This window comes from Equus quagga, chromosome 12, assembly GCF_021613505.1.
Source record: "Equus quagga isolate Etosha38 chromosome 12, UCLA_HA_Equagga_1.0, whole genome shotgun sequence".
NCBI classification, from domain to species: Eukaryota; Metazoa; Chordata; class Mammalia; order Perissodactyla; family Equidae; genus Equus; species Equus quagga.
This window is the reverse complement of record NC_060278.1, coordinates 56,749,525-56,765,432: the sequence shown is the minus strand read 5'-3', so window position 1 is coordinate 56,765,432 and position 15,908 is coordinate 56,749,525. Positions and strand designations below refer to the sequence as shown.

The 15,908-nt window shown below is 34.1% G+C and overlaps 1 protein-coding gene across 1 annotated transcript in view; it reads left to right on the top strand.

The window, feature by feature from the left end:
* Positions 1–2,109: 2,109 nt before the first annotated feature.
* LOC124248099 (complement factor H-related protein 2-like) overlaps positions 2,110–15,908 on the top strand; it is a 16,821-nt gene continuing 3,022 nt past the window's right edge. The window contains exons 1-3 of the mRNA XM_046677914.1: positions 2,110–2,258; positions 4,615–4,809; positions 5,608–5,784. Of these exons, the coding sequence (XP_046533870.1) occupies positions 2,120–2,258; positions 4,615–4,809; positions 5,608–5,784 (511 nt within the window). The 5' untranslated portion in view covers positions 2,110–2,119. The remainder of the gene's footprint in view (positions 2,259–4,614; positions 4,810–5,607; positions 5,785–15,908) is intronic.

Below are 15,908 nucleotides of genomic sequence, written 5' to 3'. Positions count from 1 at the left end.
CTAGATAGAGCAAAATTTATTCTTCCATTCTCCTGATGTCAACGTTTAGCTATTATGAAAAAAGCTGCTATGAAGCGCCGAGTCTACAACTCTTGCTACTATACACATTTATTTCTCTTAAGCATTTGCCTATATGTGGAATCAGTTACAAAATAATTTCCCAAAGTGATTGTACCACTTCACCTTCTTTCAGTAACATATGAAAGTTCTAGTTGACCTGATCCTCACAAAGACTTAGAAATAGCAGACTTTTAAACAGTAGCCACTCTCTGAGTCTGTAGTGATATTTAATGTGATATTTAATTTTCTTACATTTTTCTACATTGTTTGTTACTTTTTTTATAACCTCTGCTATATTTTAGCAAATTTAAGAATAGGAACATATATGTTTATCATTCACATTTTTACCATTTCTAGGGCTCTTCATTCTTTTCTAGAATCTTCATTTCCAGTTAGTACCAATTTTCTTTCTCTGCAACAATTTCTTTTCACATTACATGTAGCATGGGTCACTTGCAACAAATTCCCTGAGTTTAGGTTATTCTGAAAATGTACTTATTTCACTTGTTTTTTGAAGAATATTTTGATGGTGATAGTATTCTATACTATAGTATTCCATACCATGTTTGACACTTTTTTTTCGTAACACTTTAAAGATATTATTCTATAGTGTTTTGCTGCATTGTTTGGGATGAGATGTCTGCTGACAGTATCCGCCTTGTCTCTGTATTAGCAATGTCTATGTATTATGGATGCTTTTTCTCTATTCATCTTCCAGGTTGCTTTAATGTTGACACTCAGCAGTTTTGTTTTCCTTTGCCTAGGTATGATTTTCTTTGCATTTATCATTCTTGATGTTAGCTGAGCTTCTTGATTCTGTGGGTTCATGTCTCTAGTACATTTAGAAGATTTTTATCCATTGTTTGTCAAATTGGATTTCTGCCTCAAACTTTCTCTCTTGTCTTCCTGTTTGACCGCACGATACTGCTCCACAAGTCATTGAGTCCTTAATTCTTTTACTCATTTTTTATCTTTAAGATTTATTTCAGAGAATTTCTAATAACCTCTCTTCATGTCCATTTATGTCTTCCTTATATTGCTCATTCTGTTATTATTTATCTCCAGTTTTTATAGAGAGTATATTTTCAATTCTAGGATGCATATTTGGTTCTTTCTTAGAAACTATATACCTCCATTCTGATATTCCACATTCTTTTTTTTTCCTGCTTTTTTTTTTCTCCCCAAATCCCCCCAGTACATAGTTGTATATTTTAGTTATGGGTCCTTCTAGTTGCGGCATGTGGGACACGGCCTCAACATGGCCTAATGAGCGGTGCCATGTCCGCGCCCAGGATCCGAACCCTGGGCTGCAGAAACAGAGCGCGGGAACTTAGCCACTTGGCCACAGACCAGCCCCTAAAATTCCACATTCTTAACCAGTTATAGTTATGGTAAAGAAGGAAACAAATACATTTCAATACATTAACTCTGACATTCCACTTCTTTATAGTAATGTTTTTCTATATTAATTGTCTGCTTGAAAGCAACTTTCTTACATTAAGTAATTGTGTTGTAAAAGATGACAAATATAATTTGTACGTATACTAAGTATTATATATATATCTATCTAAAGAAAATAAAGAATAAATGCAATTAATGTCAGTGGAAGGACAAGTGATGATGCTTTCGTTATATTCCTACAACAAAAGGGAAATTATCATATGCATCTAAATCTATTCCATCCTAAAAGAAAAGGTGCCTCACAGCACATTAGTTAAAAAATATTTCAATGCCAAGACTATGCTGAAACTCTCGTACTCTGTAGTGACGTGGACTCAAAGTTATTCACATATAATTCACCTGGTTGAGAAAGAACCTCACTTGTTTTGGAGAGGTTTTGAATTTAAAAATGGATGTTCTATATCACTTTTGAGCCAGTCTATTACTATTCCTAAAGGAAGTTGTATAAGTACATGTCAGACAATGAATTCAAATAATTATTGTGAAACCACTACCAGGAATTAAGAAATTTTGCAAGACTCTTTGAACTTTGATATTTACTAAGTGACCTCAATTAACTTCCTTCATGGTACTGCTCTTAAATTCAGAATCACTCTTGATGACGGCTAACAAAACAGTTTTAAAACCTGAACAGCAAAAATGGAATATTTGTATTAACATGTCATTGGGAACATCTAACATGCTGTTACTAATCAATGTCATTCTCATCTTCTGGGTTTCCTGTGCTCACGGACAAGGTAAGTTGAAAACAGATCAGAACTCTCAACTTCCCTCTTAAATGTAACTTCACGTTGTATCTACTTTCATGTGTCTTTTCTTTTTAAAGAATCAACTACTAGGAATAATCTGTATTGTGACTTCATAATAGAGAATAACTTTATAGAAAAATTATCTCATTTACATCTACAGGGAAAATAAAATAAAGCAAATTTTGTTTTCTTTGTTTCCTGAGTGCCCCAGAGAAGGAACTCTCAATATTTATGGAGATATGTGAATATGCTCACACAACTTTAGGAAGCATGTCACCAGAAAATCTGGAATCTGGCTTCATAACCCTTGGGAGTTTTTATTTTTAATATGAGGAAATCTTTGGGAATGATGGGCATCTTCATAATCTTGCATATAGCGATACTTTTGTGGATTCGTATGTGAAAACATGAAATCAGTCATTTCAAATATATGAGATTTACTATATCTCATTTATACCTTAATAAAGCTGTTAAAAGTCATTTACATCACGATCAATTTACTGTTTCAACAAAATTAGCAGCAGGTACAAAGGAACATATATTTCAACAAGTGGAATGACAATAAATCTTAATTTACATTTCTGAGGTCTCTGGTAAATGTTTAGTAAATAAATAAATTGTTTTCAGAGCATTAACTCTAGCATATTGTTCACTGATTTGTTTTCACCTTTATAATAGATTTTATATATTAATAATCTCTGAATGAGTTCCTTGTATCTTAGAAAATTATATTTTATAACTGTAGATTCTTTATCTTCAAATTAAAAAGTAACTACATTTTTGTGTGTATTATTTCTAATAGCTTTTTTGGCATTTAAAAAACCTCTAAGATTTTATTGACAATTACTTTTCTTCTCCTTCCTTAATATCTTTATAAATTCTTCATTATGATACCTTTATAGAGTCTCATTTCTTTTAAAATCAAATACTCTCATTTCCAATTTACTGTAAAAAAAATCCTCTAATGTCCCTTAATCTCCTTCATTGCACTGTTTATGCATATAATATGCATCACTATGCTTTATTCCTTCACTACAAGAAGAATTCATTTTAATAGTTTGCTGCATGCTGGGTTTTGTATGCTATTTACATCTATATTTGGGCAATTTCTTTCTCTAGCAGCAACAACGACAACAATTCAGCAAAGCTTCCTTGTCCAGTTTAAAATTATTCTCTTTCTGTGAACTCTTTCTAAAAATAGGCTTTGAGCTGAATGCCTTGTAAACTTAGGTTTCACTAATGTTTCTCAAAGGAGAAAGGAACCCACTTAGTGGAAGAATGCTTTTGTGTAGATAGAAGTGTCTTTGTGTATTTAGTGGGCATGAGTTCAATTGTTTCTCTCCAAAATTCATATGGTGAGTTCCCAACTCCCTAGATCTCAGAATGCGACTGCATATGGAAATAGGGTCTTTAAATTCAGTTAAAATGAGATCATGGGGGGTGGCCATTATCCAATACAACTGGTGTCTGTATAAGAGGAAGAAATTGGGACACACACACATAGAGGAAAGACCATGGAGAGACACTGGGAGAAAGTACCCATCTAGAAGTCACAGAGAGAGGCTACAAATGAAACCAACCCTGTCGACGCTTTAATCTCAGACTTTTAGCCTCTAGAATGGTGAGAAAATAAATTTCTGTTGCTTAAGCCTCCCAGTCTGTAGTGCTTTGTTATGGTAGCCGTAACAAATGAATACAATGTACTTAGACATTTTTAAAGGGACAGTAATAATCAAAAATTATTTTCCTATTTTTCACTTAACTATATATACCTACCTACATCCATACTTTTAGAAGACATTCATCAGAATTCAGTAATTATATCTTGGTTGTATTTTTGTTGCTGATTTTTGTCCTTTCTGAATATTTTATGCTCAAATTTTCTTCACTGATTCACTAAAAATGTTTTATGTAGTCATATATACATGCATATTCCCTTGACTGGGAGAAGAGTGATGAAAGGGCTAGGATACCCAGGGGATTTCCACAGAAGACACAGGAAGAAGAGGCACAGGAAGTGAATGGAGAACTATAAACAGTCTTAGCAACCAAGCAAAAGCAAATTACTTAGATCTGGGAGGTACAGTGAATAGATCCCATTTTAATCTCTTCCTCAGTGTTTATACTTTTCTGTGTGTTTTTAATCTTGGAAATACTTCTATAAAACTTAAACATCATGAGCTCCTCAAATACTCTGTATTCTTAGTTATACATTGTCCCAGTTCTCAAATCACTAACACAAGTGGAAAGATTAAGCTAAGTAGAATAATAAATTCATCAATGTGATTATTAAAATAAAGTAGAATTATTCATTAATGTAGCATACTATTTTTTTTTTCTTAAGGAAGAACTTGTGATTTTCCAGAAATAAAACATGGAAACATATATGATGAAAACAGATATAAACAAAGCTTCCCAGTTGCTGTGGGAAAATATTTCTACTATTCCTGTCATTATAGCTTTGTGTCTCGTTCACAATCACTCTGGACTGCAATAATGTGTACAGAGGAAGGATGGTCACCAGCACCAAAGTGTCTCAGTGAGTAAATACCCTGATCACTATCTGGATAAAATATTCAGTGGATTCAGTGCTTGGAGGTGGGGGGGTGGTGCTTGAAGGGAATCACAGAATCTGGACAGTCATTGCAGCAGATATTGGGTGAGCCAGAAAAGTGAAGATATGTCATTTCTCTTTTGTAAGAAACTGTTTGTGGAAATCAAATCAAAAAATTGAGGTAAAAACTTTTGTGGAATATCTGAATCCTCGCATTTCAAATACGAATGGGCAACAATTTTAACTGCTAATATTTGATTTAAACACACTTGTTTGGTAATTATATGAACACATTTTCGGAAGAAAGTTTATTTTTAATGTGTAATTTCTGATTCAAAATGTGCTATTCCTTTGAATATTCAAGAAGTGTTTCTACTATTTTACTCACTTTTGTGGTTTTTATTAATCATCTCTTTGTTCTTTAAAATTATATCTGTCTTACCTGCTCAATGAGTACAGAGAAAAGGCAGAAAAGTGAAGACAGAATCATGAAAGAGAAAAGCAAAAGAGAGGTGAATGTCATCTCCTCCTCCTCTAGAAAGCGATTTAGAGAAGCAAATGAGAAATAAAAACAGTAACTTTTCTGATATCTAAAAGAACTTTAAAATGTGAAATGTTTAATATATGCAAGTACTAATTAACGACATTACATATTAATTTTTTTAACATTCATGAACTAATTTTTAAGAAACTAATTTTTGTGCTTGATTTCTCTTTTGAAGTTTGCAAAATGTAGTACTCTTGCATTTCAAGATTTACATTAGTCATCTTTTGGGTTTTTAGGACAGTGCTTTTTCCCTTGGGTGGAAAATGGTCATTCTGCATCTTCAGGACAAACACACCGGGAAGGTGACACTGTACAAATTGTCTGTGATAAGGGCTACAGCCTCCCAAATAACCAGAGCAACATTACATGTATAGAAAGTGGCTGGTCCATCCATCCTAAATGCAGTCCTATCCGTAAGTAAGACATCATCCTCTGGGATCCAGTATTTTTTTTTTAAGAAATAACCATATTAAACATATGCAATATTGTTTCTATTGTCATCTTTTTGGTCTTAGGATTACAATTGTGTCTATGTAAATATTCAAATCTCTGGATAATCACTGGAAGACCATTTTGTGTACTTACATAAATTAAATGTAGGCAATATTAGAAAAAACTAATCAAGACCACAGTGAAAAATTTCAAAAGGCATTTACATGTTTAAGTAACACAAATTTACTGTTTATAGTGAAATTATGCAAAATCAGTTGATACAACATGAGGATAAAATTAAATTTTACGTAGAGTGAGTTAAAATATCACACTTGTAAAATTCTGTGGCTAGCAAGCATTTATCTTTTTTGGTAAACGTTACGTTTAGATGATCTAGAGCCTAGCACAAAAGTATTGATAATTTCCACATTGTTAGAACTTTGTACTTCTGTAATTCAGGTTTCCAGTGTATAACTTATGATGTGGAATTCCCTTTCATAAGAAACTATACAAAATTAGGAATATATTGGAGCTGAAGTTGAGTTGGAGTTTTCTTACATTTTTATATGGAAACCAAAGAGTTGCTGAATTTGAATACAGGACCATGAGAATAAGATTCTTAAAGTACAGTCAAAGCCTTGAAGAGAATAGTCTGTTCTTGCCCTCTATATCTTCCCACCCAAGCAGGAAAATTGGTTATTGTTAATTCATCTAATCAATATTTATTGTGCACCTTTTATATCCATGCGCTACTACAGATGATGGAGATCAATGCTCTACAATCATCAGTGTCTTTGTCATTGACTGTTAATGTCAAGTGAAAGACTTATGGTAAAAAAGAAGAAAATACAAAATTAAAGATTATGAATCATGAACCTTATTAAAGATGGTATTAAGGTGACTGTGGGAGGGGTATATTTCATGTAAGATAGTTTTGGAAGCTTGCCCAACCTTAAGGTTGACATCTGGAAAGAAGTAGTCAGATAAATAGCCTTGTGGCATAAAAAGGCTTGGATCCTTTGAAGAGAAATAGGAACATCAGTGTGGCTAAGGATAAGGCGAAGTGTTGAATTATTTAATTTAGGAGTCATAGGCCATGATAAATATTTTGGATTTTAGTCCGTGTGCAATTGGAAACTTCTGGGAGGTTTTAAGCAGGGAACAACACAAAATTCATTTTAAACAAGATCACTATGGCTGTTCTTTGGAAAATGGATCAAAAGTGACCAAGAAGAGAAAGGAAGACCAGTTACCTGAACATTATCATATTCCAAATGTGATATGTTCTGGGGTACAAGGAAGTGGAGAAAAGAAGTATTTTTCTGGGGTTTCAGTTTATGTTATTTGCAATGTAGCAAAAAAGAGAATTGGATTGTCTGTACAGGCTGAATATTACTGATGTGAAGTATACTTTTAAATAAGCGGAAAGCAAAAGAAATCAAGAAGAATCTTAAAAAACTCCAGTTGAGCAAAAAATATTTATATTACTTACAATTATAGGAAGTATACAATATATACACTTTCGTGTCTGACATTTTTCACTCAGCAACATTTATAATATTTTAAAAATTGCACACACAATTGAACATATCCGTAGTTTTTTATTTTCTTCTGAATAGTATTCTCTTGCATTCACATTAATGTGTCACAATATGTTTTACCTATTCTCCTGTTGATGGAAATTTGGTTGCTTTTTCATATTGTGAATAAGTCTGTTATACACAGTGTTTTTTAAGTCTTTTAGTGAATGGCAGGGGATAGACATTTCCATTTCTCTTGTGTAAATATTTGAGGCAAAATTGCTGGATCTTAGACTAGAAGCATGCTTAACTATATAAGACATTACTACAAAGTTCTCCAAGTGGTTGTCATCATTATCGTGAGAGAGTCCTGGTTGTTCCACCTCCTCAGTAACATTTAGGTTGGTAAATCTGTGGGCTTTCAGCCATTTTATGGCTGTGAAACAGTATTTCACTTTCAATGTAGATTGTGTATCCTTGGTGACTAGTGATGCTGAGTACATTTTTGCGTGGTTATAGGCTATTTGCATATCTTCTTTTAAAATATCTGTTCAATACTTTGGCCCAATTTTGGCTACTATTTGCATAGAATGTTTTTTCATCCTTTATTTTCAGTCACTTTCAGTCTTTGTTTCCAAAGTGAATCTCTGATGATTAATGATGATGAGCATTGTTTCATTTAACTTGACAATTTGAATGTCTCCTTTGGAAAAATGTCTATTTAGATTCTTTACTTACTTTTTAATCAGATTATTTGTGTTTTCTCTTTTTTTCTACTGAGTTAGATGAGTTCCTTATATATTTTGGATATTAACCCTTTATCGGGTGGATGGTTTGCAAATATTTTCTCCCGTTTGGTAGGTTGCCTTTTCATTTTGTTGATTCTTTCTTTTGCTTTGCAAAAACATTTTAGTGTAATGTAGTTCCACTTGTTTATTTTTTCTTCTGTTGCTTATACTTTGGTGTCATATCCAAAATATCATTGCCAAGACTGATGTCAAGGAGTTTCTTCCCTATGTTTTCTTCCAGGAATTTTATAATTTCAAGTCTTACATTTAACTCTCTAACCCATTTTAAGTTGACTTTTGTGAGTACTGAAAGATACGGGTCCAATTTCATTCTTTTACATTTAATATCCGATTTTCTCAATACCATTTATTGAAGAGACTACCCTTTTCCCACTGAGTATCGTTGGTGCCCCTGTCAAATCTTAGTTGACTGTATCTTCCTGGATTTATTTCTGGGCTCCCAATTCTGTTCCATTGGTCTATGTATCTGTTTTTATGCTATTAAGATATTGTTTTGATGATTAATCTTTGTAATCTATTTTGAAATCACAAAGTGTGATGCATCTTGCTTTGTTTTTTTTTTCCTCAGGATTGCCTTGACTATTTGAAGTCTTTTGTGGTTCCAAAATGTCATTGGAATTTTAGGGGATTGCATTGAATCTATAGATGGTTTTGGGTTGTATGGACATTTAAACAATATTCTTCTAATCCGTGAAGACGAAATATATTCCCATTTATTTATATTTTCTTTAATTTCTTTCATCGATGTCTTACAGTTTTCAGTGTATAGATCTTTTACTTCCTTTTTTAAAATTTATTCATAAGCATTTTATTGGTTTCCATGCTATTGTAAATGAGATTGTTTTATTTCTTTTTCAGATAGTTTATTGTTAGTGTATAGAAATGCACTGATTTTTGCATGTTGATTTGGTAACCTGCAACTGTATTATATTTGTTTATTAGTTCTAACAGTTTTTTGTAGAGTTTTTAGGCTATTCTATATAATGTCATCTCCAAACACAATTTAACTACTTCCTTTCTGATTTTCACCCCCTTCATATCTTTTTCTTGACTGAATGTTCTGGGTAGCACTTCCAGTAGGCTGTTGAGTTGCCACAGTAAGAGTGGGCACCCTTGTCTTGTTTATGAACTTAGAGGAACGTTTTCAGTGTTTTACAACTGAGTATGATGTTAGCTGTAGACTTCTCATTTATGGCATGTATTTGTTTTAAATATGTTCTTTCTAACACAATTTTTTGAGAGTTTTTATCATGAAAAGATGTTGAATTTTGTCAAATGCTTTTTCTGCATCTACTGAGATGATCATATGATTTTCATTCTATTAATGTGGTATATCACTTATTGATTTGTTTATGTAGAACCATCGTCACATCCCAGGGATAAATCCTGTCTGATTATGATGTCTGTTGATCTTTTCTGTTGTTTTTCTTGGCTCTATCATGAATCATCAAGGAAATGCAAATAAAAACCACCATGAAATATCACCTCATACCTTTTATATTGCTATTATCAATAACAAGTCTTGGCAAGAATGTGGAGAAAAGGGAAGCCCTGTGCACTGTTGGTGGGAAGGTATATTGGTACAGACACTATAGAAAATAGTATAGAGTTTCTTCAAAAAATTAAAACCATAACTACCAGCAATGATCCAGAAATTCCGTATCTTGGTATTTATCCAGAGGAAACAAAATCACTCTCTTAAAGATATATCAGAATCCCCACGACCGTAGCAGCAGTATTCGTAATTTTTAAGAGAGGAAGTTACTCATGTCCATTGACGGGTAAATGAATAAAGAAAATGTGATATAATGTTATTTGGAAATTAAAAAATGGAAATCCTAACATTTGAGACAACATGGGTAGACCTTGAGGCATTATGTGAACTAAGTTAGAGAAAGACAAATATTGTATGCTATCACCTATATGTGGAGTCTAAAAAACTGGATTCATAGAAACAGAGAGCAGAATGGTAGTTGCTAGGTGTTGGGGGTTGGGGGAAATGGGACAATGTTGGTCAAAGTGTACAAATTTTCAGTTATAAAATAAATCAATTCTGGGGATCTAACGTATAGCAAGGTGACTATATTTAACAATACCATACTTCAGTCATACACTTCATAGTGATGTTTGGGTCAATAATGCACCCCATCTGTGAGTGTGGTCTCATAAGATTATAAGTGGCAATGAAAAATTCCTATTGCCTGCTGATGTTATAACCATTATAACATCATAGTGCAACACATTACTCACGTATTTGTGGTGCTGCTTGTGTAAATCAACTTACTGTGTTGCCATTCATATAAAAGTATAGCACACACAATTTTGTACAGTCCATAATATTTGATAATAATAATAAAGGACTATGTTACTGGTTTATTTATTTACTATACTATTTTTTTCATTATTTTAGAGTACACTCTTTCTGCTTATAAAAAAAGTTTACTCTAAAACAGTATGCCATGTTGCACCACAGTAGCCTCATACAGCTCGTGTTTACTGTGTCTCTTGATTGCATCATTTTCTCTTCTGCTTGATTTATCTCATGTTGTTTTCCTTGTTATGGCCCATGAGTGTACAAAATCCACTGATAATGTTGCTAGTTAGAGGCCATGTCAACGGCTAGACCTGGAAACGAAATTAAAAGTGACTAAGGACTATGAAGGTGGAAAATGATTGATAGTCATTTCTCACCAGTCAGGCATGTCCCATTTCACCATAGCTATAATCTTGAAGAACAGGAACAAAGTGATGTAAGCTGTTAAAGGATCTGCCTCATTGAAGGCAATGAGACTAACAAAACTTTAAGAACGGCCTATATAAGATATGGAGAAACTTCTAGTGACTTGGATTGAAAACCAGACACAGAAGTGTACCCCTGTCAGCACCATGACAATCATAGAGCAAAATTTTGTTTGAAACGTTGCAAGAAAAGACTGGACCCAATGATAATGCTGAATTTGCTGCCAGCTTTCAGTGGTTTAAACACTTCAAGAATTGTTACTCGTTATATAAAGTGAAAGTAAGTGGTGAGTCTGTGAGTGCTGATGTTAAGGCAGCTGAAGAACTTTTGTAAGCTCTACATAAGCTGACTGTGGAGGAAAATTACTTGCCAGAGCAAATATTCAATATGAATGAAACCTCCGTATTCTGTAAACAGATGCCTGCAAACTCTTTCATCCATAAGGAGGCCAAGTCAATGTCAGGTTTCAAGGTTTTTAAGAAGAGGATAACAGTCTTTCGTGGGGGCGATATTACAGACTACAAGTTGAATTCCCTTGTGGTCTGGCACAACGATCACCAGAGGACTTTCAAGCATATCAGTAAGCACACATTGCCAGTGTACCAGAGGAGCAATAAGAAGTCATGGATGATCCAGCTCCTCTTCCAAAATGCTCTCCTGAATTCTTATGCCTGTAAAATGAAGAGGTACTGTTTGAAGAATAATATGCCTTTTGAGATTTTGCTTATTGTTGATGATACTCCTGGACATCCTCATTGGTGATCTTCATTTTAATAGCAAAGCAGTGTTTCTTCCTCCAAACACTACCTTTTTGATCCAACCAATGGGTCAAGGAATCAGAGCAGCTTTTAAAGTCTACTATCTGAGGAAGACCTTTGTCCAGGCTATTGCCGAATCTGAGGAAGACACTGATGAAATTCTGGAAGGATTGCAACATCTATGACTGCATCAAGAACCTTGTCTGGGCTTGGGGTGGTGTCACCAAGGAGTGTATGAATGGCATCTGGAAGAAGACACTCAAGAGGTTCACCCATAACTTCAAAGGATTTGCCAAGGGTGAGGAGGTTACAAAAATCAACAAGGCTGTGGTTGAGATGGCAAACAACTTTAACCTGGGTGTGGATGAAGATGAGATTGAGGACCTCCTAGAGGTGGTTACTGAGGTATTGACTAATGAGGAGTTGTTGAAATTGGAACAGGAATGCATAGCTGAAGAAGAAGCAAGAGAAAAGGAAACTACAGGAGATAAAGAAGAAAAACCCGAAGAAAATTTACAGTAAAAGATTTAGCAGAAGCTTTTTCAGACTTCAACAAGCTCCTTAAAAAGTTTGAGAGGCTGGCCTGGTGGCCAAGTGGTTAGTTTGGCACACTCTGCTTTGACAGCCCGAGTTAGGTTCCCAGGCACAGATGTACACCACTTATTGACGGCCATGCTGTGGTAGAAACACACATATAAAATAGAAGAAATTGGCACAGATGTTACCTCAGGGTGAATCTTCCTCAGGAAAAGAAAAGTTTGAAAACGTGGACCCCACACTGAAAGGTTTTCATTAATAGAGGAGAATGTTCATGGTCCGCTATCTGCTTACAAGCAAATCTATGATGAGAAAAGAAACAAGCCAAGCAAACCTCCATGGACATATTTATGAAAGAGTGACACCTCCTCAAGACAGTGTCAGGCAGGTCCTTCAGGAGGTATTCCAGAAGAAGACATTGCTACCATAGGAGGTGACAACTCCATGGATGTTATTGCCCCTGAAGATCTTCCAGTGGGACAAGATATGGAGAAGGAAGAGTGATAGGGATGATCCTGATCCTGTGTAGGCATAGGCTAATGTTTATGTTTCTATCCTAGTTTTTAACAATAAAGTTTAAAAAGTTAAAGATTTGAAAATAGAAAAAAGCCTATAGAATAAGGAGATAAAGAAAATATTTTTTGTAGGTGTGCAATGTATGAGTGTTATTACAAAGGAGTCAAAAAGTTAAAAAAATATTAGAAAGTTTTGAAGTAAAAAAGTTACAGTAAGCTAAGGTTAATTTATTATTGAAGAAAGAAAAGCATTTTTAAAAATAAATTTAGTGTAGACTAAGTGTAGAGTTTATAAAGTCTACAGTAGTGTACAGTAACGTCCTAGGTGTTTACATCCACCCATTAGTCACTCACTGACTCACCCACAGCAACCTCTAATCCTGCAAGCTCCATTCATGGTAAGTGTCCTATACAGGTGTACCAGTTTTTTATCTTTTATACCATATTTTTACTGTACCTTTTCTCTGTTTAGATATGTTTAGATACGCAAATACTTACCATTGTGTTACCATTGCCTACAGTATTTACTACAGTAACATGCTGCAGCTAAGTTTGTAGCCTAGGAGCAATAGGCTATACCAAATAGCCTAGGTGTGTAGTAGGCTATACCATCTGGGTTTGTGAACGTACACTCTGTGATGTTCACATAATGACAAAATCACCTTACAAAGCATTTTTCAGAAAGTATCCCCATAGTAAAGTGACACATGACTGTACAGTTAGAAAGAAAGGCATAGGAGTTGAGAGTGTATGCCAAAGGCTCTTCAGCCATACTGTATTTGTCTTTTTGTGACAAGCTTATTTCACTTAGCATGATATCCATGGCATTCCATGTTGTAGCAGGACATAACAGGATTTCCTTCCTTTTTAAGGCTAAATAATATTCCATGGTATCATATACCATATATTTTTTTAATCCATTCATCCATCAATAGGCAATATTGATGGATGTCATCAATATTAACATCAATACTTCCAACTCTTGGCTATTGTGAATACTATTGTAATGAACATGGATGTGCAAATATCTCTTTTAGACCTGGCTTGCAATTCTTTTGGGTATAATACCCAAAAGTGGGATTGCTGGATCATATGGTATTCTATTTTTAATTTTTTGAGGCACCTCTACACTGTTTCAACTTCGGTTGCATGATTTTGCAATCGCTCCAAAAGAGCACAAGGGTCCAATTTCTCTACATCTTCACCAATACTTGTTGTTTTCTAGTTTTTTTGATAGTAGTCGTCATAATACATGAGATGATATTTCATTGTGGTTTTGATTTACATTTCTATGATGGTTAATGATGTTTAGCATCTTTTCATATGCTTATTGGCAATTTGTGTATCATTAGTTGGAGAAATGTCTATTCAATTTCTTTGCCCATTTTTGAATCAGGTTATTTGGTGTTTTGTGTTGAATTGTAGGAATTCTTTATATATTCTGTATATTAACCCCTTATAAGATATATAGCTTGCAAATATTTTCTGCCATTCCATAGAGTGACTTTTCACTCAACTGATTGTTTCCTTTGCTGTGCACAACCATTTTAGTTTGATGCAGTCCCATTTGTTTAATTCTTGCTTTCGTTTCCTGTGCTTTTGGTGTCATATCCATGGAGTCATTTCCATGTCCAATGTTATTAAGGTTTTCCTCTCTGTTTTCTTCTAGGGATTTTATAGTTTTGGGTCTTACATTTAGGTCTTAATCTATTTTGAGTTAGTTTTTGTATATGGTGTAAGATGAGGATCAAAATTCATTCTTGTACATGTGGATATCCAGTTTTCTCAACACCATTTCTTGAAGAAACTATCCTTTTTCTATTGAGTGGTCTTGGCATCCTTGTCTAAAGTTCTTTCATCACATATGTGAGGCTTTCCTTTGGGGCTAACTACTCTATTCCATTGGCATATTTGTCTGTCTTTGTACCATTGCCACACTGTTTTGATTATTGGAGCCTTGTAATATGTTTTAAATCAAGAAGTGTTAGTCCTCCAACTTTGTTCTTTTTTTCTCTTTAATTGTTTTTTAAGTTTTGATTTCTTAGCACTAATTGCACTAATCAGCATTAACTGAACAACCTTAGCACTAGTTGACCTCTTCAGACTTACATTTAGCACCTTCTACTTTTTCCTCTTCACTCCATCTATGTGCATCTATTTTTCTTCCCAAATATGTCAGAATCTTCTCTACCTCGTGATCTTGCAAGAGCTCAGAAAAATCTAAAACCTTACCTTTGAAGATAAAATGTACTTATTTGTCTTAATTTGTAAAACATTCCCTCATGAAAATTTTTGTATTCTCTAAACCTGGTAAAGATTTTTTCTTTTATGTAACAGCACAGTTGTGTCTTGAATTGTGTAAAGGATGGTAAATTTGTACATTGGAACACAACTCTGCCACTGCAAGAGTCAGATTGAGATAACACTCTCTGGCTGGGAAGGACGTGCACGATATATTTTTACATACAAAAGCATGTAGAGGACAATGAATATTATCCAATTTTTGTGAAAACAGAGGTGTATAGGATTGTAGAGATAGATTGTATATGCCTCAGAGAATATTAGCAAGGAATGTATTACTTAGATTTTGCCTTTGAAATTGTGTATTTTAAAAAGTTTTGCTAAGATATAATGTAACAAAAATATTTCTTTAGTATTTGTTATAAAAATAACAATAAAAAAGGTGTCTAGGGGCCGGTCCTGTGGCATAGTGGTTAAGTTCAGCACATTCCACTTTGGCAGCCCGGGTTTGCTATGTGGGTGCAGACCTACACCACTTATTGGTGGCCATGCTGTGGCAGTGACTCACATACAAAATAGAGGAAGACTGGCACAGATGTTAGCTCAGGATGAATCTTCCTCAGTAGGGAAAAAGATGTCTGCAACCCAACGTTGTTTTCTATTAAGGAGAGTTCAGTGCTTTTGCTCTAAGACAATTTTTTTAGTAGTACTTCTTTCTGGCATTATTCAGAAATATTTTATTTCTAACTGTGCCTTACAAAGCTCTGAGATTTTTCACCGAATGTGTTATGTGTGTTTTATCTTAGGGTGAAAAGTGGAAGTGTATATTTTGTGGATGTATGCATGAAATTCTCTAATGAACGATTTGGGTTCTCAGGCACTGTTTATGTATTGTGGATAAATATATGGTGTTGTATTTATATTTATGGTTTAAATTTTGCCTATGTATTAATTTTCTCTCTCTACAAATCAAATTCCATTTTTT